The 21,423-nt window shown below is 34.5% G+C and overlaps 1 protein-coding gene across 1 annotated transcript; it reads right to left on the minus strand.

Moving 5' to 3' along the window:
• Nucleotides 1-11,376: 11,376 nt before the first annotated feature.
• LOC119079002 (probable pseudouridine-5'-phosphatase) lies at nucleotides 11,377-12,158 on the minus strand. Its single transcript, XM_037186769.1, has one exon. It carries the CDS (start codon nucleotides 12,072-12,074, stop codon nucleotides 11,397-11,399), a length of 678 nt encoding a protein of 225 aa, XP_037042664.1. The 5' UTR covers nucleotides 12,075-12,158; the 3' UTR covers nucleotides 11,377-11,396.
• Between the last annotated feature and the right edge of the window lie 9,265 nt (nucleotides 12,159-21,423).

The raw sequence follows: 21,423 nt of genomic DNA on the forward strand, positions 1-21,423 counted from the left end.
TGATATAAGAAAGTCTAATATAAGTAAGATATCTTGCATACTTCCGGTACAAAAATCGTAGGCCTTCACATGTAAAATGCATTACAATACTCGAGTAAAAAGTCAGGTTTTCGTTCACACAAAAACTAGACTTTCCAACTTTATATCCCTTGTTATGTAAATAGGCCATGGGGTTCATGTTGTCAAAATTTGTTAGGGGTACCGAGGAGCGCATATTTGTAAATATTGTTCGCAAAAGATTTTCAAAAAGAAAATCCTAAGACGATTTTCAACGATTTTCTACGGACTTTCCATGATGATTTTGATGATTTTCCTCTATTTCCAAGGATTTCTTAGCTTTCTAAGGATTTTCTGGCTTTCGAAAATTTTCGATTTTCAGATGATTTTCATCCGTCCCTCGTAGTACCCATTTTTCATCATTTCTCACATAGCCCTCGACATAGCCCACTGTGCTGTAAATACTTGCACTACGTAGAAAGTCCCAAGGCTGCATACTTTGGGGAGGTCACGTCATAAAATGGCGATCTGCGTGACCTCCCCAAAGTATACAGCCTTGGAAAGTCCCACTTTTATGAAGTATGTCTATCGTACTAATGAGACGCAATGTATTAATAAAAATGTGATAGAAAGAGAGGCAAATAGTCGTGAAAACTGAATGATCCCTTGGATATGAAAGTGAGATCTTGTGCGTGTGCAAAACAGTAACAATTGTGCTTCTCAAAAAGGGAACCAACCAGATCGAGTCACGCAAAATTAGATAGTTGCCTCAATTTTACTTAGGGCACGCAGTAATAACGATGAACAAGAAAATAGCTTAAATTTCTCTGCCATATTTTCCCGTGTCTTTCTCCTTCACATCTTTCAGCGTGAGATAATCTTGATTATAAATTGAATCATAAAAAATAATTAAATTTCGAAAGCCATTTCACTGAGATAATAAATTTTACTTAACGAAAAAAACTCAACCTTAACGATTAACCCATCTTCAAGAAAATTTCTTCTTTTTATAATATTCAAAATTGCTCGGATCCCACCTGTTAATCGAATATGATCCCTGACTTACCCTTCATAATAGGACGCGATTGCAACATATTTCCCATAGCAAGCAAAATAAAAAAAACAATTTCTACTATCAAGCAAATAATACATAAATACATAAATATATCAATTTCTGTTGTCCCAAGGTAAAGTTGAAAAAAATGCACCTGTGCCAGACATAGGCCCTGGTGTATGCAACAATGAAACTGAAGAATAACTTTTTTTAAATATAAAAAATAACAAAAAAAATTAAGACGAACGAAAAAATGTAGACAAACATTAACCAGCAGGTTCAGTTGGAATTCATCCCATATTTTTCTATCAAATTGAAGGTAAAAATTTGGGATGGATTTGCTGTGAACAAAATTGTTTTTTTTATTATTATTTCTTCTCGTTCGTCTCTTATAAATTTTTGTACAAGAATTATATAATGTGGTCCCAAGTCAGGGAATCGAAGAAATAAAAAAATGTGAATAAATTTGTCGATATGCAACGGAAAGAGAAGGCAATATAAACAGAAAATGCAGTTCGTATATCGATGTGTACGACATCCAATTAAATTATTTACAAATTCTTGTAAGAATCCAGTGCTTTATGGGCAATAAAATGAAGAGAAAAAAAAACCTAACGAGAAAAAAAAACAGACCTCATTGTGTAGAGGTGAAGGGATTATACATACGTCGGGCCTGGTAACATTTTACACTTTTTTTTATTTAATAATAATTTTATAATGTTGTCTGCAGTCATTTCGGAAGTCTTAGAAGATTTAGCTTTTTAATGTTTTATTCAGAACAGATAGTTTCGGTTACATTGAATATATATCCGTGTGAGCAACATTGTCGCATATCTATTGACATGTCTGCAGACATGTAGAGAATTTTTGTTTTGAATAAAAGAAGAAGTCAATGAGAAATTGTTATTGTTCAAGTCGAGTCAAGTTACTTTTAAGTAAATTTAAGCCCTAGAAACTGCAACTCATCTATTAACAACAACGACGACAAAAGTAAGCAAAAGTAAGCACCCATACTGTCTTATGTAGCAAAATGAATTTTTAAATGAATGAAGTAATAGCTTTCGTATAAAAACCAGAAAAAATCTATTTCAACAACTGAAGGAATAGATTCAACGTCTCAGTCTTATCATTTCTGTAACATGTGAAATCAAAGTTCTAAATTAGAATCGTCAGAGTAGTCCATCCCTGCTTTCAATAATAAATTGTTCAATAATTCTACCGAATTAACTGTTTTCACTAAGTGGCTTATCAAGATAGCCTCGAATTACTCTAAGTCCAGATGCAACAAATTAGTGAAACACCATATGCCATATTTGTTGTGGATTTTTCGTTAAAGGAAGTATAAACGAAAAATTAATTTTAAAATTGATAAAACCCGAACCAAAATTGCTACGTTGCGATGCAATTTCCATTCACTTTAAATTGCTGGCTGAATACGTCGACGAAATTATTTTCGTGTTGTCTCACGCGTTACTCTACACCGAAAAAGGGATTGGTGATAAAAATTCCCTTCACCCATTTAAATTTACGATTTTAAAGACCCCTCATGAGATTGTATTTCACAAAAATTGACTCGCAACAAAATTTATTAAAACAACTGCAATTATTGTACGTGAAAGATGAAACGGAATTTTCGTCTAACTAAAACCATTCCAGACAATTTTTATTTCTTCTTCTACTCTCGTCATGTATGCATAATATAATGCGCTAATGCATCCAATGTGCATTTATACACATAAATAAGTCGAGATATGAGCATAATCTTAAACGATCCAGATGTCTTTTCTTTCGAGAAAAAAAATATTTTTAGCACATTTCCAGTCGTTCGCACATGTTTGCAATCGTCAAAGATGTAGGAGGGAAAAAACTTTAATATAAAATGAAACAAAAATCGACTCTAAAATGAGATTCACTCGCAAATGTGTAACATTTTCGTTGTTGTTGTTGGATATTTGAAAAACTAGGGTCTTCATCGGATGATATATAGTCATTCGTATGGTGATGATGGCTTTTAAGAGTTCGTTTCATGTTTAGTATATATTCAACGACCAAATGCAAAATGAAATCTTAATTTGAAGGAAGGTTCTACGGACCTTTGTTCCATTTATCAAAAGAAATCGGAATTTTTTAGCAATAAAAACATTTTTTATTTTAGAACTTTGGTCGGTTAGGTCCAGTGTATTGCGTCTGTGTGTGAATAAATAGTAATAAAATTTGGCAAACGTTTCTTGCATCGAAAATAAAATGGTTCCTCATTGTGGGAAAAAACATTTTTTTTACAAAATACTTTATGGCGATGTTAAATGCATTATCGCTTTAGTACCCGCGACCGAAACCATAATGGGTAGTATGTGAATTTCTATAACCAATAGGCAAATGCATCCAGGGGCGGATCCACCTATGTGCGGTCGAGGCGGTCGCCGGGGGTCAGAAGATGATTTTTACAAAGAAAACAAAAATTTAAACGAAAACCGACCGGGTCACAAACTTTTTGTGTTATATCCGCCCGTGTCAGAGCAAAAGCTGGATCCGCCCCTGAATGCATCTATCTTTTACTCTTTTCTTCCGATACAATGAAAATAAAGTTGCGCCATTTTATTAGGATTCCTAGGAAGCTGCCTGTCGTAATGTTGTCTATTGACAATTGACATGAAATATTTATATAAATGGCAGGCGAGGTAGAAACTACGCGAGCAAACTCTGTACCATCTACTTCCATTGACGTCCATTAGCAAACTATTTCCTTCTATTGGCGAAGGATTTTATTCTATTGACGCACTATTTTCTTCTATTGGTCACCAATATGAAATAGCACCCGTCCCAGTATTTGCTCGTGTAGTTTACTTTCGATTGAGGGTCATCTAATTTCTATAACGACCGTGATTTAAGCTCTGGCTAGGTGAAGATTGTGTGTTGAAACTTATGAAGTAAAAGATTTATAATCTAACTGAGGTCAGTTAACCAGTTTTGAATGATCTTCAACATATAGCCTTTCATCTGTTATCGACAACGAATATAAAAATAAACAAAACAAGCTTTGACCTATCTTATATTTTAAAAAGTGTTAAAATAGATGAAGTACAAGATTTCGCATGGAAGCCTACAAAGTTGTTTGAACAAAAGAAGTAATAGATCAGTAAATATCTGTACTGTTGATAAGCTTGCCGCTGAAAGGTGAATCAAGCCTATTTTTCTTTTCCCACAGCATCAAGTGTATCCATTAAGTTGGCAGTGCAACTTTCAATAACCTGACTTCAATGTTAAAATTTTTTTTTCCCAAAATCTACACAAAAATTCTACTAAACGCATTTTAAATCTGAAAATAATACCTGACTGCATTATCACTCCGACGACGTAGAAGATGTAGGAAAAAAAAACTTTTTATATAAAAAAGGCATAAATTTTGTACCTTTTTTTTAATGCTATCAAAACTACATAATAAAACCTGCTAGCGAATAAATTTTATAGCCGACTGCATACATTTTAGGTACTGTTGTTCGCCTCTTAACGAAACCTTTTTTTGTTATAACGAAGAAGTTAAAAAAAACTTTTTATTTATTGTACCTGTTCGAAGCGTCTGATAGATTTTTTTTTTCATTCTTCTCCCTATTCTCCTATGCATTTCACATGCATCTTTTATATTATAGAAAACTCTTAATGTGGAAGATGATGATAATAATGAATGACTTTAACTTTTAAACAAGAAAAAAATAACGATCAACGAGTGTCCTTTTTTCGTTTAACAAAGGGAATAGAAATTGTTGATTTTTACATTTTATTGGGCAAAATAAAAAAAAAATTATAAATTCGAAATTGTAAAGATTTTTTTGACCGTCAAACCATTAATCGGATTGGAAGTTATTGCGTCATTATCATAATATCCCATATTCCCTTTTATTAAATTCGCTGGCATGGGAGAGAGGGTTTGTTGTTCAGTTTTCATCTTGCTGTGTAATTTCGAAAAAAAAATCAAATTAGAAGACGATGTGAAGACACTCCGGGGTCTCATTGAGAAAATCAACAAATTATGTAGTTTACTTTCGTCGTTTGAATAATAGTTACACTAACCTTCAGTCACGCAATTTGTGTGTCACTGCCTTCGTGATAATTTTAGAGTTGTTAACAGGCTCTGCGAATTTAGTGAAATTGAGGAAAATTTATTGGAACTTGATAAATTTAGAGAATATAGCGAAATTTGTGGAGCTTAGCTCTAACATTAGACTCTGATTTTAACAATGGCATTGCCCTTACCATAGAAAGTGTTGGCTTTATTGGTTCGCAGACTGCCATTTCGACAAACTAGATCGAACAATTCATTTCGTCAACCAGCATACAACAACTAAATCTCAGGTCAAGGCACGTTTGGATTGCACAACCAACAGGAAGCATCTATCTCTTCCAAATAAACATAGAGCCGAGGGGCAAATATTCATAGAAAATTCTCCAAAAGAAACTTCTCCAAAATCCTCAAATTCGTCGAAAGTCAACAAGACAATCGATAAAATCCTTTGAAAGGCTCACGAAAATCAAATAAAAAGACGGCAATCTTTGAAAATTGAAAAAAGTTTTTGAAAATCCAACCAAAATCATTCAAAAATATTTTCAGAGGAAAATGATGGGAAAATCCTTGAAAATCCTCAGAGGATTGTCTTTTTGAAAATCTTCTGTCAACGAAATTTACAATGATCTGTTCCTCACATAGAGACCTCCATGATCTCAGTAGTTCCGAATATTTCACTTCAGGTTCTTCTGCTGAACTTTTGGACCACAGTATTAACAAATTCACTGTAAGGGAGCCAAACAACCATGGTACGAAAATAGGAACATCGCAGGTTCATGCGCAGAATATGGGTGATTATAGAGTCTACACAACATAAGGTCGAGATGGAAGAGAACGTATAACGCGTTAGTCTGTTCAAGTTAGCAAATGAAAGAGTATGCTTGATCATCTTGCTGATCATACCTTCATTATTTGTGTGCTATGACAAGCTCTAGGACCATCTAATAAATGAAGACTTAAATCCATAAACGTGTTGCTTTGGCGAATTATAAGTAAAATTTTAAAACGTATGTCGATATCGTCAGCCATCGTCAGCTATTTGAAACCAAGCTAAACGAATGGAATTTCATTTTTCTTATAATTCGCTAAAATGACACGTCCCATTTGTACATTTAATTATTAAAATAGAACGAAAATCTGGTGGGAATCTTCAGCCGTGCCAACTAAAAATATTTTCAGAATGATGCCATAAAACGGAGTATCGCTTTGCGTAGACGGTTTTCAACAGTTTTGTAGCAAATTACTTTTCGAGCAAGAAGAGGTGAGGAATTAGTTGAGGTAATTGGCAGTCATTATAGCAACTGTAAAAAATAGTAGATCGACTCACCCATTGTCATCTGTAGAGTCATATAAGTCGTAAATACATTAAACATGCCGTCTGCATTTAAAAACGATCATGAATAGATGCAACCTGATACACACAACGCTTTCTCGGTCGTTTCTTCGGTTATTTTTTGTTCAACTTCTCCTATTCTTTGACATGTCCATTGGATTTGTTTCAAGTACCTAAAATACAATATCTGAAAAGAAAATCAAACTTCATGTCATGCGTCAAGTCAATGAAGTCTGGTAATATCATTTATAAACGCCACAACAATTTCCATGTTATGTTTTCACCAAAAAAAAACCGAGAGAACCAAATACCGAAATCAAAACGATAAAAAAGTTTCATATTTCATTGGGTCTAATAAAAGTGTAATGCGACGTATACATTTTCGCTACATGGTTGTTCATATACAATACCGAACAGCACTTTTATTCAGCCAAACGATATAACCACGTTTCTTTACATGCTCACAATAATATAACGTTAAATATCATCACATCCCCCTTCTTCCCTGGCCGACGGCGGCGGGCGATGGCCGATGTGTTGCACAAATATATAAAACAATTTTTCTACTTTTTAACGATTGCATTCGGTTTTTTTTATGATGTTGTTTTTACTTCATTTAACATTATTAAAAATTCGTATTTATCGCAAGTTGCAGGCCATTTTCATATTGTGCATACGGATTTTATTTTTTCAATTTTATTTATTTTGCTTAGTGGAATATTTGAGATAGTTGAACAATGCATGAACATGCATGTTACGTACGAATTATATTTGTGCGGGTATGGTAATTCCGAAAATAAATGATGAACGAGTGTTTTGGAGGATTTTTACTGAAAATTTTAGGATACCGAATCCGTCAGATATGTGGGGTTCTTGAAGAATTTTTCTTAATCGAACGTTATGCAGATATTCATAGAACCAGAGTCTATTTTTGGGAAACCATTTTCTTAATTTTCCGGAATTTTCACACACTTTCTCCAAATTTTCCTAATTTTTTTTGGAAAAATTAAGAAAATTTGGAAAATTCCAGAAAATTAAAAAATGATTTCCCAAAAATACCGTTAGGATATAGTTATTTTGATCGTTGGACCTACTTTTCGATGTTCACAACAATCAACCTGTATACAAAAAAAAGCTGAAGAAAATTACGATTTTCCATTGTTTTTCGTCAATCTTGACGGGATGAGATGATAAAAATAAATTTTCTCATGTATGGGATCAGTAGATTGACTTCTTTCTATGGTGACTTAGTCGAGGACTTAAGCCACAAATGGACAGCGTATAAATTTGAAATATAATCAACCTTAAGCAGGATCGACTTATATATACTATTGAAATAGTTACAAGCGACAAAATCAGCTGAAACAATTCATGTAAAAATTTCAATAACATCCACTGTAGCGGGCCAGCTAAAAAACTGGTGGAGTAAATTCATGTTTAAATTTCACTGACCTTCACTGTATATATATATTCAATCAATCGACTGAACTAGGAAATTTTTTCCATCCTTTTCATGTATTTGGTGAAAAAAGAACAGCTTCGCTGATGGGGCATCCTCAGTCATCTGTTATTGACAGCGATTTTGGATTCTCGGAATTCTGTGAACTTCCAAAGAAATTTGTAAACCAACAAAAGAATTCAATAGAAATTCTTCAGAAATTTACAAAATCCTGAGAATCTAAAAAAATAATTTAGACCGGCGTGATTTTAGATTGACCACTGGCACCGTGGCAAAAAGAATGTTAAAATAAAATGAAGTGATTTCACACAATCACATTAGCAATATTTATGCAACTCTCAGACTCAAGCAAACCTTATCGATTATTACGGAAATCCTATCGGAACAGAGAAAACGTTTTTTGCAATTCTAATAAGAATCAGATCAAATGGGAAATGAAAAAAGAGAAACATCTATTCAGTAAGACCGTCTTAGCCTAAGACGAAAGGGTTCGACGATATTATGATTAAATCTGCTACTTCCTTTGTTTCAAGCATCGCTCGGTGTTAGTCAAAAAATCTTGTACTTCTTTACCTTTACTATACATTTCGATAAATAATAGATCACTACTCTGAGCAAATCGTCTATTTTTGTCGATAACAGATGATTAGATGTTTCTAAAAGATTTTTTTTCAGCCATAATGTTGAAAATGTTGAAAATTTACCTTACTCCTTTTGACAAACATTTTCACCCGATTTCCCTAGTATTTTTTTTATCGCAGCTCAATCTAACCAAGACCGGACATATGGCATCAAAACGTTTGTTCGGTTTTATATTTCATTTTGTGTTGTAAAAATGATAACAAAAAATGCATAAAATTGTTATGCAAATTATCGCAGCCGATAATTGTGAAATATCAACATCGTTTAATGGGAAATGGGATGAATGTTACAGTAAACACTATTTAGCATTTTCTGCAACTGCGCTGCGAAAACTGAACTTTTTCATGCGTGATTTGGGTGGCGATCGAAGGGTCTGTTTCTCTCTGGTTTACTTTTCATCACTAGTTGTGAAATGGATTTTCATATATGCCTTTCGTCACTAGTGGTGAAATGGACTTACTTTTCACCACTCCTTCTGAACATCTGAACCAATAACCGTAAATAAAAATTCTGCTCTGACGAAATTTCGAACCACCGACACCAAAACCCAACCACCAGTGAACCAATTTTTGAAGCGTACATAAATGCAGACTACGTGATCGTTCATACAATATTTCGTTGATACACAGAATGTCTGTTAAAGGTAGAGTTATGTTGTATTTCAAAAGATCATTTTTCGCAGCTGGTTGATGAAAACGTTGTATTGTATGCAACACATTGCGAAAGTGGTAGTTTTTGTCACACTATGTGGTTATCATCACATCTAGTGACAAAAAATACCACTTTTCGCAACTAGTTGCATAAATTACTATTAATAGCATAGCAAGAAATGTATGCGATTTTTCCTGATGAATAATTAAGAAGATGAGTAATCAGAGCAAGCCAAAACTAATCTGTGAAATGTTCGTAGAAAAATCAAAAAGCGAAACCTGATACGACATAAAAAATCCAAATCGTGCTAGAGAGTGTTCCAGTTCGTTATAACACATCAACTGTTCGAAAACTGTACTTTTTTTCTGAAAACTGTGCCTACTGCTCGAAAACTGTGCTAACTTATCGAAAACTGTACTAACTGTTCGATAACTGTGTCAACTGTTCGAAAACTATGCTGTCCAGATTCGCTATGTGAAATGTTTCAAACGGCAATGGCGAAGCATATCATACATGTCACTAGTGCAATTATTGAATCTGTCACTTCTTTTGTTCTAAGTATTTTCACTTCAAGAATCTATTACTTTATTCCTAAATTTTGCTTTATAAAATCGCAAAAAGCCAGAAATAATCTCGTTATTATTGTCGTTGCTGTCGATAACAGACGATACTGTCATGAACAGACGATAGATTTTTGTTTAGGAAACCTCTCGTCCATTCGTCTCAGTTTACATTATATTGGTTTTACCATTCAACTTTCACATTAACTTGCCCTGAGCTGATAGATTGAATTGAGTCCTTTGTGTGATCATTTAAGACTTATTTATTAGGTTCAATATTTAGATAATTTAACTGACATAAATGCACCCATATAATGCCCTGATGCATAAGCAAAAATTCACATCCGCAAATAATGTCACACATCCAGAGAGTGTCAAGTCAAAAATAACTTTTTTTTTCTTTCTGCGTGATTTCCTCAATTTTGTTTTAATTTACGATTCAAAATAAATGTTCCCAAAATGCATCCTCCTCTATCTCGACGAAAAATTCACTCGTTTATTGTGCATTCTATATGCGTACGTGACGCTTGATGTTACTATAAATCTACGAAATAATTGATTTAATGTACCATCATCTTTACATGTTATAAAAGTTTACCATAATTTGCTTGATTATTTGTCGTCCAATTTGTAACTTTGTATCATTTTTGATCGTCGAAGTAATAAAAAGCAATTGTCTGTTGTTGGGGTTCATTATTGTTGTTGAGAGTGCGGTGTTTTGTGTTCGGAATGGTTTAAAAGTTACAAATGATAAGGGCGTTTGTTGCAACATGAGATACAGAATATTTGTGGGAACTGGTTTCGGATTTAGCAAAATTTTATCTCGTTGCATTATCTGTGTGAGAAGAGGCTGCGCTGCACCAATCACAAAAGTACAATGTTATATGTGGGTAATAACCGCTGGTATTGTTAGTAGACATTTAGATGCAATTTCACTTTCTTTCTTTTTTTATACTGAATGTAGAATGCACACTGCACAAGTGTGATCAAAGTTGCTTAGTTGCTTTGTTTTGTTTTGTTTAAGTTCTAAACGAGATGGATGAATAAGGTAGATTCTGGAGGCAAAAGATTACACGCGCAGTACTTGCAATGCTGAATGTCTAGTGGAAGCCTTTGAAACCAATAATGCTCTGACCTCGAATCGCCAGTGATACGGATCAGAAGCATCACCTTGTTTAATATTTTCGAAACCACAAGCAAATTATTAAGTCTGTTACTTCATTTGAGTAAAACATGGCCTGGTGATACAAAATCTATTACTTCAGTATTTTTATCTTATGCATTTCGTTATATAAGAGAACGTAAGTCAGATTTATCGTTTAATCTTATCGTCGATATCAAAAGCAGATGAAATACGAAATTAGTTGCTCGTCTTGGTTCCATTTGACATTCCTAATGGGCAACGCACTAGCCTTCCAACAAAATGATCCCATTTCGATTCCTATGTCGTCAGACATGGAATGTCTATCGCGATAACACAACATTGGTACTGCACTTGCTACAGGCCGCGAAAGACTGTCAGTGAGGTCTCTAAACGAACAAAATCAAAAACAAAAACATCCCGAAAATATTCCCTGTGCGAGGCTCTGGGTCAATTTCCCTAACTAAACTCAATTTTCGTTTAACAAAATTCTCTTTATTCATTCAAACGGAGGTAGACCGAAAACTTCCGGTTGAAATTCGGCCAACGAATTCAAAACCAGCGTAGCTTCTTTTCGCTGCTCGTCAGCTATAATCACATCCGGTACCATTACACATTGCATTCCCGCTGCTACGGCTGCTTTCACTCCATTCGGTGCATCTTCGAATACCAAGCAGTCACTCGCACTGGGCTTAGTCGCAAAACGACTGGCAGCTATGAGAAATATGTCCGGTGCTGGTTTTCCATGTTTCACTTCTGGATCCGTTGAGCCCATTACTTTGTGACTGAATAAGTCGAACAGATGTTGGTGGCTCCTCATTTTTATTTCAGCAATATCCAGACTAGCGCTTGTTGCCAAACAAAATGGTACATTGTGTTGATGTAAATGTTTGATCAGTTGTTCGGCACCTTTTAATAAACTTACGTTCAGAAATCGTTGCCGGCATAACCGGTAAAATTGATCAAGAAATTCGTCTTCCGTTATCGGTAAGCTCAGGTCTCCGACGATAATTTTCGCAAACATTTGATCTGTTCGTCCCATAATTTTCAATTTCAAATCGTCGGAGTACACTTTGTCGTACGATTCGATGATGTCGCCTAAGACTGTGTCGTAGATGGGCTCAGTATCGAGTAACAGGCCGTCCATGTCAAAAATCACATGAGATACGGGTCTCATTTCGATGAAAATCAGAATAACTGCGAAAGATTTTCAAATAATCAAGAGACGAAAAACCGTGTTCGATTGATGTTTATTCCGATGAGACTGAAACAAATGCTTTACGAAATATCTTTACAGATAGCGGTCTTCTTACGATAACTCGCAGAAAGTGTAAACCGGTTGTTATCATATCATATATTTAGTCTGGCAAACTCGTAAACAAAAAAATTCGATGGGAGTTGCGGGAACTATGAAATTAAATCGTCTCAGTACGGTAACGAGAAATCTCTCGCCGGTTTTACTTTCTTCTCTACTCAAACGAAGGAACATTTTGCGAAAACATTTTCTTCAATGTTCAATGCTCTGTCTAGCACCGATGCTGACTCTGACATAAATCTCTACATAAATGACATTTGAAAAGTGAGCATTGATGTGGGAAAACATTCTCCTAGTTTTTCCAATATTTTCTGGGAAAATATTTACACAAATTCTGGAAAATATGAAAAAATCTAGCAGAATGTTGGAAAGCGTTTTCCAAAAACAACCTCAACTCTAAGCTCTAATGTGCAACGATTACTAAGTAGAGATGATGTATTCCGTGTTGGTTTTTAGTGAATCGTAACACGTAAATCTAACATGGCGAATTTTGAAAACAAAGAAATAATTCCAAACCGAAGAAGTAGCAATAGTAGAGCGACTATAGTAATCTGTTGTTAGCAACGTCAAACAAAATAGGCGGAAAGCTCTGCTTAATTATATAACAACTAATTATAACTATAACAACTACGTCGAAAAACGTACATTGAAACTAATGAAGTAATGGATTTTGTATCAAAGGCTTGTATAGTATTTAAAGCAAAACAAGTAGTAGATTTAAAATGATTATCACGATATTCTAAATATTTAAGTCGGTCTGTGTTAGCTTGGACTGCCTTGGAAATCGATTGCTGAACACCTAAATTTTAAATCTTTCATTGATCTGTGAATAGACTTCATTGCTTTTCAGAACGACAATTCTGATGCCGTTTATAGCTTAAAGAATTCGTGACTGGACAGACTAATGTTTAAAGTCCACTACGAACTGACAAGAGTAAGAATCGAATCCTAGGTTTTCATTTATCTCATATGCGCATAAACAGCAGTTTCACGATCAGTGTAATCGGCTCGTCATCTGCTATTGACAACTTATGATAAAATATTGAAGTAGTAGATTTCATATCAAACACTCGGCTATAATGTACACACGAATGAAGTAACAGATTTAATGATTTTATTGCCGTTCGTAAAAGGACACCATGCATTATCATGAAAGACAAATACAAGTGTTGTGCTAGAACATAATGAAGTATGTAAACTTCATACGCTCACACAAGTACATGCTGAGTTTGTTCTCTTCAGAAAACTCCGAAGTGCTATATAGTTGGTTCGGTTAACCGAAATCGTTGACCAAGTCAACACAGTTTTCGGAAAACATAGGCTGTAAGCACCAAACCTCCAACGAAGAAACTAACGAGACATCCCGAGTGAAAAAAATTTTGAAGTGAGATATCTCAAAGTCTAAATCTATCGAAATCTCAAGCCTCAAAATCTATTGTCTTCTTAGACTCAATGAGACTTGATATATCTGATTTCGACAGATTTAGACATTTGTGAGAATTTATTTTTACTTGGGATATTGCTGACACTCGCTTAAACAGATTCTAACTGATAGTCAATGCGACTTTCTATTCTTAAAAGATTTAAAAACGCCACGTCTCATCAAGTCATGGCAACAGTGGCAAAGATACGATCAATCTCAAGAGGCTAGTCATACCTTTTCCTTATGATTCACTAGAGATGTACTTGCAAAAAGGTATGACCAGCCTCTCGAATTTGATTGAATCTTTGGCACTGGTGTGACCTGACCTGACGAGACAAATTTTTAAATTTATAAATCAATTAAGCAGCTCGCTTAATCTAAGGTTAAATTACTTTAGATAACAATGATATCATCGTTCGATCATCACATAAATAATGATATTATCATCAGATCGTCATATATCCGAATTTTAATCGATTCAATGAAAAACTCGGTAAAATGAGAGATTTTGAAATGATTTTATTATTTTGCCAAATTGATTTCGACATCGCAGCGTTGTAATATTTACTTTACCATAGCGGTCAAACAAAAAGATTTTCATTCTACACATCATCTCCAAAAGGGCCAAAAATATCTTTTATCATCATGCGGAGTGTCACATATGGCATTATATGTAAATATTAACTGCACACCATGCATATTATCTTTGTAAACGACATCGTCACACAAAAGACGACCAACAAATAGCCTGTGTATATTCCAATAACCGAAAACCAGTCATTGACGATCATTAATAGCAAAAATTAGCATTTTTTTAATTTGAAAAGCCAGCAAAAAAAGATTGTTTTTAATGTGTCGTAAAAATGTAAAAAAAAAATCGGTTGCACAACCTTAACAACTTGACACAGAAAAGGTCTCACTTGAATAGCAAAACCGTATATAGATATGCGTATATACCATACAGACATGAGTTTGTTATATACAGATATATCGTCCCTTCAAATTATGCGAATTAGCAAAGTGAAACTCAATATTATTCGAAACGCAAACATTTGCTTCGTGCAATGGCCCTTAGCATAGATTCGTTGAGTACATACATTGACGAGAAGTACACAAAATATACATAAAAAAGCCAGCAACAACAACAACGAATTTATAGTTTGGTATTGACCCAAATTTTGCAAACAAAAAGTTAAATAAAAAAAAATTAATAAAAAGTGAGCAAACCTACAATAATGATTCTTGGTTAAACTGTGATGCTTATTATCGTACAGTGAATATTATTCAAACATAGTCAAAATGTAGAAACCTTTCGTTCAATGATTTAACGAATGTGCACAGCAAAAATTTTCGTCATCGCGGATCATGGACATTTCATGTTGTTCAAGACAAGGTAATTGAAATGCAAACAAATGAGTGTGGAATATACAATTTTGACATGCATTATGCCGTACCTTTGCCTTTTTCTGTCCCCCTTTTTTTACTCTCTCGATCGTAAAGTACGTTATTCTTCCGCACACATTATTGGTTATTGCTCGGATGGAATGCATTGTAAGTGACAAACCAACGATAGCAATTTCTATATACCTTTGCACTGGCAAATAATGTAGCATTTCACAAATGAAATTGCATTGCATTTTAGGGTGGGTTAACAGTGATTTACGAAACGCCCATCATTTACACGTGGAAATTTGGGACAATGAACTTTTACTGAAACATTTGCGCTCAATATCGAATTTGTAGATTGGTTTAGAATGTGAGATGCGATGCGCAATAAAATGCAAAACACATCATTATTAAGATGACCCGTTTGACCTGTTTGTTGTTGCGATCTCTCCAAGTTATTGTGTCAATGTAATTGTCGTCTTTTGTTGTTATTACCAGAACCAGTATCAGATGTAATCATACAACAAGGGTTGAACTATCTACCCCAAGACGTATGTTAAGCATTTTAAGTTGAATTGAGCGAAAATTTGTTAAGAAATAGGAGAAATTCGGGCGTAAGGTAGAGCGATAATGATTCAAGGGTTCTCTGGTGTTTGGTTTTTTTTATGGGAAGATTCTTTACTGCGCTCGTCGTAATAAGTTTGCATAGAGTACGAGACCTTAATGGTTCAATTTCGTGTGAAGTAATAGATTGACAAAATTTAAGAAAAAAATCTTGATGGAATATGTCGGCTAGGATCATATGGATCAGTCTAGCAGTTCACTCACTACACTACTGGACTCGGAAAAAGTTGGGCTGAGGCCAATGAGTTGCTAGGAAAATGTTGGTTGCGCAGTGGTTGCACCAGGAACATCAAAGGATATGGACGGCCTACCAAGGAGGTAAACATAAGTAGCTCTTTCAGACAAAGGTGTCAGAGGCTGGAGGTAGTGAACTCCTAAAACTCACGACATCGGAGCTTGGACGAGTGTTTGTAGCAATCACGAACCACACTAAAAGTTTAACGATCAACTCCACAGAATACATAGGTATATAGAACATCTCTGTTCTTCTGACTTAGCACCCGAGAGTGATGTTCACATCCTTAGGGAATGATTTTCTCCAGCCTGAGAATTGCCCTTAGAGACATCTTATCAAAAACCGAAAAATTTCCGTGATTATAGAAGCAAGGCAGGAACGAGGGCAGGAAGCTCGAAACAAAGGATCTTTGATATGTGTTTCTTCTTTAGAGGATGCTACCCCCACTAAATCTCTAATCTAAGGCAGTGAGGTAACCAGACAGTTATTTTAAGTCAAGATTTGTTACAAAACTGTTCTCAGGCTCAGGCTCAGGATCTTTCTCATCTTAAGTTGTCAATTTGTTTTATATAGAACGATAATCTCGATATTAACGACGCCTTCGGTTCGGTGCATAACTTCCAAATCGTCAAAATAAACATTTTAGACAGATGTGCATAATCTACTATTTCAAAAGACAAACGTATCGCGATAGAGTAGAACTGGTAAATCTGTTACTTCTTTTGTTTACAATATCGTCCTTAATACAAAATCTAGTACTTCATTAGTTTTAACACACTTTTCGTTATATAAGGTCATGTAAAGTGATAACATGTGACTATCCATTATTTTGCATCACCCCAGCAAAGTCCACATCAAAGATTATAACGAAAAAAATTTATTCAATTTTTTTTTGCTGACATTCAACACAATTAATTTAAATTCACACAATAGACAGGCAATTTAAATCACTTCTTTCCCAAGCCCATAAAAAAGTTGCAACTTGCAACACATTTTATTCGCATCATCATCTTTCCGAGCTCATTACCATAAATTATGTACTTTCTATCAATATTCAAAAATAGAAACGAAATAAAAAAAAACAAAATTTTCATTTTGCATTTCGAACCCGAAATATTCCCACACTTCAGATCCGGGTAGTGGATTTTCAACTTTTCCTTGTTGTACATATAAAGCAAAGCACATATATGCATCTGTCAGTCGACATATATGCAAATTACCAATAAAACCTAAATTTCTTGCATAATTTTGCGAGTTTTGATTAAATTATTTATTCCTCTTCCTGATCAACAGGCTATATAACAAATGAAAGAAAAAGGATTGTGTGAGAACTCGGTTCTTTTCCTTTACCTTACTTATAGCAATAAAAAAATATTGCGCATGCATATAACACTGCGTTAAGGAATGTAAAAAAAAGGTGAAAGCAAAACGGAAAGATAGATAAACTGAACGTAATTTGCATACTGAAAATGGGGAGAGATTTGCGTACGGTTTTTTCTTCTTCATATGTTTGTAGATGATTTGCATATGGGAATTTGGTGTGTGTAGAATGCATAACAAATTTCTGTGTACGAGAGGATTGTTGCAATATAGACAGACGTACAGCTCTCAAGATAAGATCCAGGTTGAATCATTCGTTTTCATTTTTATATTTAAAGAACGGAGTTTCTTCTGGTTGAAATTCTGACCTGATTAAAATTGCATCGAAGTTGTATTCAAAAAATGTAAATTGCAGCAGTTGTACATTTGAATGAGTCGTATATTACGTAGCTATGGTTCGTTTCAGTGATTTATGTCAGGGTTCAACGTGTAACTTTCGGTTCTTTATGTCCTTTCTAAGCGCCAAAAATTGTCCGCCAATTCGGTAGAGTGAAATATGAAAATTTTCGTTAGGTTTTTGTGCGTTGCAATCCATAAGACAGTAGAGACAGTAGATGACTTCAGATACGTTCGCAAAATTTAGGCAGTTTTTTAGAGAGATTTTTAGTAAATTGAATCCTCAACAATTGTCAACCGAATACAATGATAAATCTACTACTTCCTTATTTGTACGTATCGTTTAGTGGTCACAAAATATATTACTTCGTTCGTTTAAACATTCATTCGCCTATATAAAATGATACTAGAGGTCAGAGTTTTGATCGTTGTTGTCGATAGCAGATGATTAACGGTTTCTCAAAACAGTTATTTATCAGTTTCTTTAAATATTAAGTTGATAATAAATGTAGACATGCGAGGTCGTTATGATATAGAACGGTCCATATTATAGGCATAATTAGACCTATTTTATTGCAGAACTTAACATGTTTGCTATTCGAGAATTCAAGGAAGTTCTTGATCTGGATAGAGCATGCTTTTTGTTGATATCATACCAGTTTATTATTATCAACGAAATCGAAGACTATTCCAAGAGCCTAAAAGTCCCTATATATGTGAACATCTAAATACAGATAGGGGCCGTGTCCATAAGCGAATTACAAGAAAAATTTAATTGTTTGTATTGAACTTTGTTTCGTATGATCTGTGTTGGAACTCGAACGGCGAAGAGTTTCTTTCGTAATCGAAGTGCTCGGTTGAAATGAAATACGAATCGAAGGAGCACTGATTTGTGAAAGAAAAGAAATTACGCCAGAATAAACATAGAAGTAAAAAGGGCAACACGCCCGAATTAAAGTGTTTAATTCTCCGCCCCAAAGTCCACAATTCTAAAGATCTGACTGGTAGCCAGATCGTCTGTTGAAGATTCAACAATCTGCTTTTTGGGAATGAAACCAAATTAATGTAATTTAATTTTTCTTATAATTCGCCATTTTATATGTGTCCCCTTTCATTATTAATTTACAGTCGTTGCAGTAGCAAATTTTTGGTGGTATACTTTGGTATCTACTTTAACCATTTTCAAAAAAAAATTGCCCACAGAAGGAATTGCGTCTAACTCGGCCCAAAACTAAAACGAAGTGCTAAACGATCATTGTCCAAAAATCTGTAAATTCGCAAGGTAAGGTTACTATTTCTAATTAAATTTAAATGTCAATGCCGAAACGATCGATGGAAAAGTACGTAGGTAAAATTCATATTGTATACTCAAACCCATACTCACAAGCTCACACGATTAAAAATATTTAAAAAAAAAAAAACGTTCAAATCATAAACAACAACATATTCAGCCAGTCAGTCACATGCATAATATGAGTTTTACGTTCGAATGAGTTTACGTTCTCGATATACAATGTTCCGAGTTTTCATTAAAAAGAGCTCTCTGTGATGAAGGTTATAAATGTGTTAAAAATGTATTCAATTTAAATACCTCTATATGAAGTCGACACAATTGCATAATTTCTTTTCAAGCGACTGCAATAATTTTTATTAGGCCAAAGGTGTACAGCATTTGCATGGAATTTCGAAACATTATGCGAAGTAAAATTTATGCTAAACAGATGGGAAATGTTTTTGGAGGGAAAATATCTACTCGTAACAATGTTAGGGAAAGAAAACAGGAAGTAAATGGTTAGTATCCAGGTTTGGAGTTGTCAAACGTTTCATAAACGGCAAGCGTATAAACGGCGCATTCTTCTTGAGATTGCGCTTGTAACTCTTAGAGATAGAATATCATGCATGCGTTGTCTTATAAAAATTAGGTACAGCTTCTCTTATCAGTCAACCTCGAGTTATACCTACCCATACCTACGAAAGAGTTTCCATTTATGGCATTAGCGCTTTGCAGTCAAATTTTGAAATCCTCCAACAGGACCTACAATCGTAATAATATTTTCGCGAATTTTCACGATTTTGCCGATATTTGTGGCTCGCAAGAACTAGTGAAAATTGCTAGAGTTCGTAAAAATAGCCAAAATCCGTGAAAATTGCCACATCTGCGAAAATTGTCATCACGAAAACTTCTGAAGACTCAAGACATTTTGTAGAAACGCATGAAAACATTTTCATTATCTGGCCTCCAAATAACTTAAAATTCATCTTTTTGATTATTTTTCGATAATCAAAGTAATACAAAATGCCAGGTTTGGGCTCCGCTAGTTGGTGCGAAAATTTCATATGACGTCCGAAGGCAAAGTTGTTTCTTAGACGTTCGAGAACATTTTAATTTGAGACAGCAACTCGGGAAAAGACGTCAATGAGACAGGAGCATCAACCAAAAGCGAATTAGCGAAGAATTTCACGTTTTTTAGTGCTAATTTCGGCTTCCGTTGATGCTCCTGCCTCAGATTTATCTTTTATCCAGTCCTTGTCTTAGAAGAAAATGCTCATAGTGTTCTAAGAAACAACTATTACATTAAACGGAATACTGACTAGCGCAGATCAGCGCACCACTAGCGGAGCGTATACCTGCAAAAGGTATACGAAAGAGAAAGTTTATTGATTGATTTCTACTTGGTTTCTTGGAAAATTATGTTATATTCAAGTCAATACTTCAGCCATATCAATTGAAAATATGCTTTCATTGCGTGACTGTCAAGAACAGTGTAAGATGTTTAGGCTGGGAATGATGTTGGTCTTCAAGAGCTACTGATTACCGCGGATTACGGAACCATTTCAAACCTCTGTTCATAATAATATTATCCTTAATACGACTTCGCAATAGTATTAATTATCCGGTCTATTACTTCTTTTGATGGAAGTCACTTCAACAAAATGATCGAAAATCTTGTACTTCATTATTTTTTACCATATGTTTTCCTATTATAAGTCTGCATAATGTCGAACTCGTCGCTTATTTTTGTCGACACTATTGATAACAGATGAAACTAGCTTAAGTAAACGTTTTATATGAGGTTTTCTTTTGGTCTTCACATACGACAGACAGTGCACACAGACCATCAGTTTCTTTGTGTCGTTTAAACGGCTTCAGCTTCACTTTGTTCAACATTCTTTCGAACTCAATCGAAAATCATCTAAATTTTCAAGATCTCTTCCTCTATACAGCAAAAACATCCCACGTAAATCACCGATTTTTGTTTATACAAATCCTTTGAATCGAAATATGTGTATATATGAAGAAGAAGAAGAAGAAAAAACCCGAAATTATATTCAAAAATAGATTTTCATTTTCAGATCTTATTTAAACCAAGAAAAAAACCGAATATTAATTCTTCACTTCCCAACACACAGATTCGACGATGTGTACAACCAAATAAGATTCTATGCGCGTTTTTTTCCCCCGTCGTCTGTGTTATTCTTTTATGTATTGTCTCGCGTTTCTCTATATGTTAATTCACATTCGGTGCAATGCCTGCATCAACAATTTATTTATAGTTTCTGTTTTTTTTAAGAATCGCGACGGGTTTATACAAGATTTAAATTGCTCTTTTAGAGATGAATATAGCGTTTGGGAGTTTTTGGTGTAGGTGTTTTTTCTTTTCGTTGATGTATAATCATTACCCGGCCATTATTATATGCTCGGGCGTTATTATAGGTAAATTCTAACATTCGGTTTTGGGTGTATGAAAATTGAATTTGATTTTTTTTTACATCTTCTCGATGTCAGCATTGAGTGTTGGATGAGTTGGATGAATTTAAGTAAGAAA

The sequence above is a fragment of the Bradysia coprophila genome, unplaced genomic scaffold (assembly GCF_014529535.1).
Source record: "Bradysia coprophila strain Holo2 unplaced genomic scaffold, BU_Bcop_v1 contig_297, whole genome shotgun sequence".
Taxonomy (NCBI): domain Eukaryota; kingdom Metazoa; phylum Arthropoda; class Insecta; order Diptera; family Sciaridae; genus Bradysia; species Bradysia coprophila.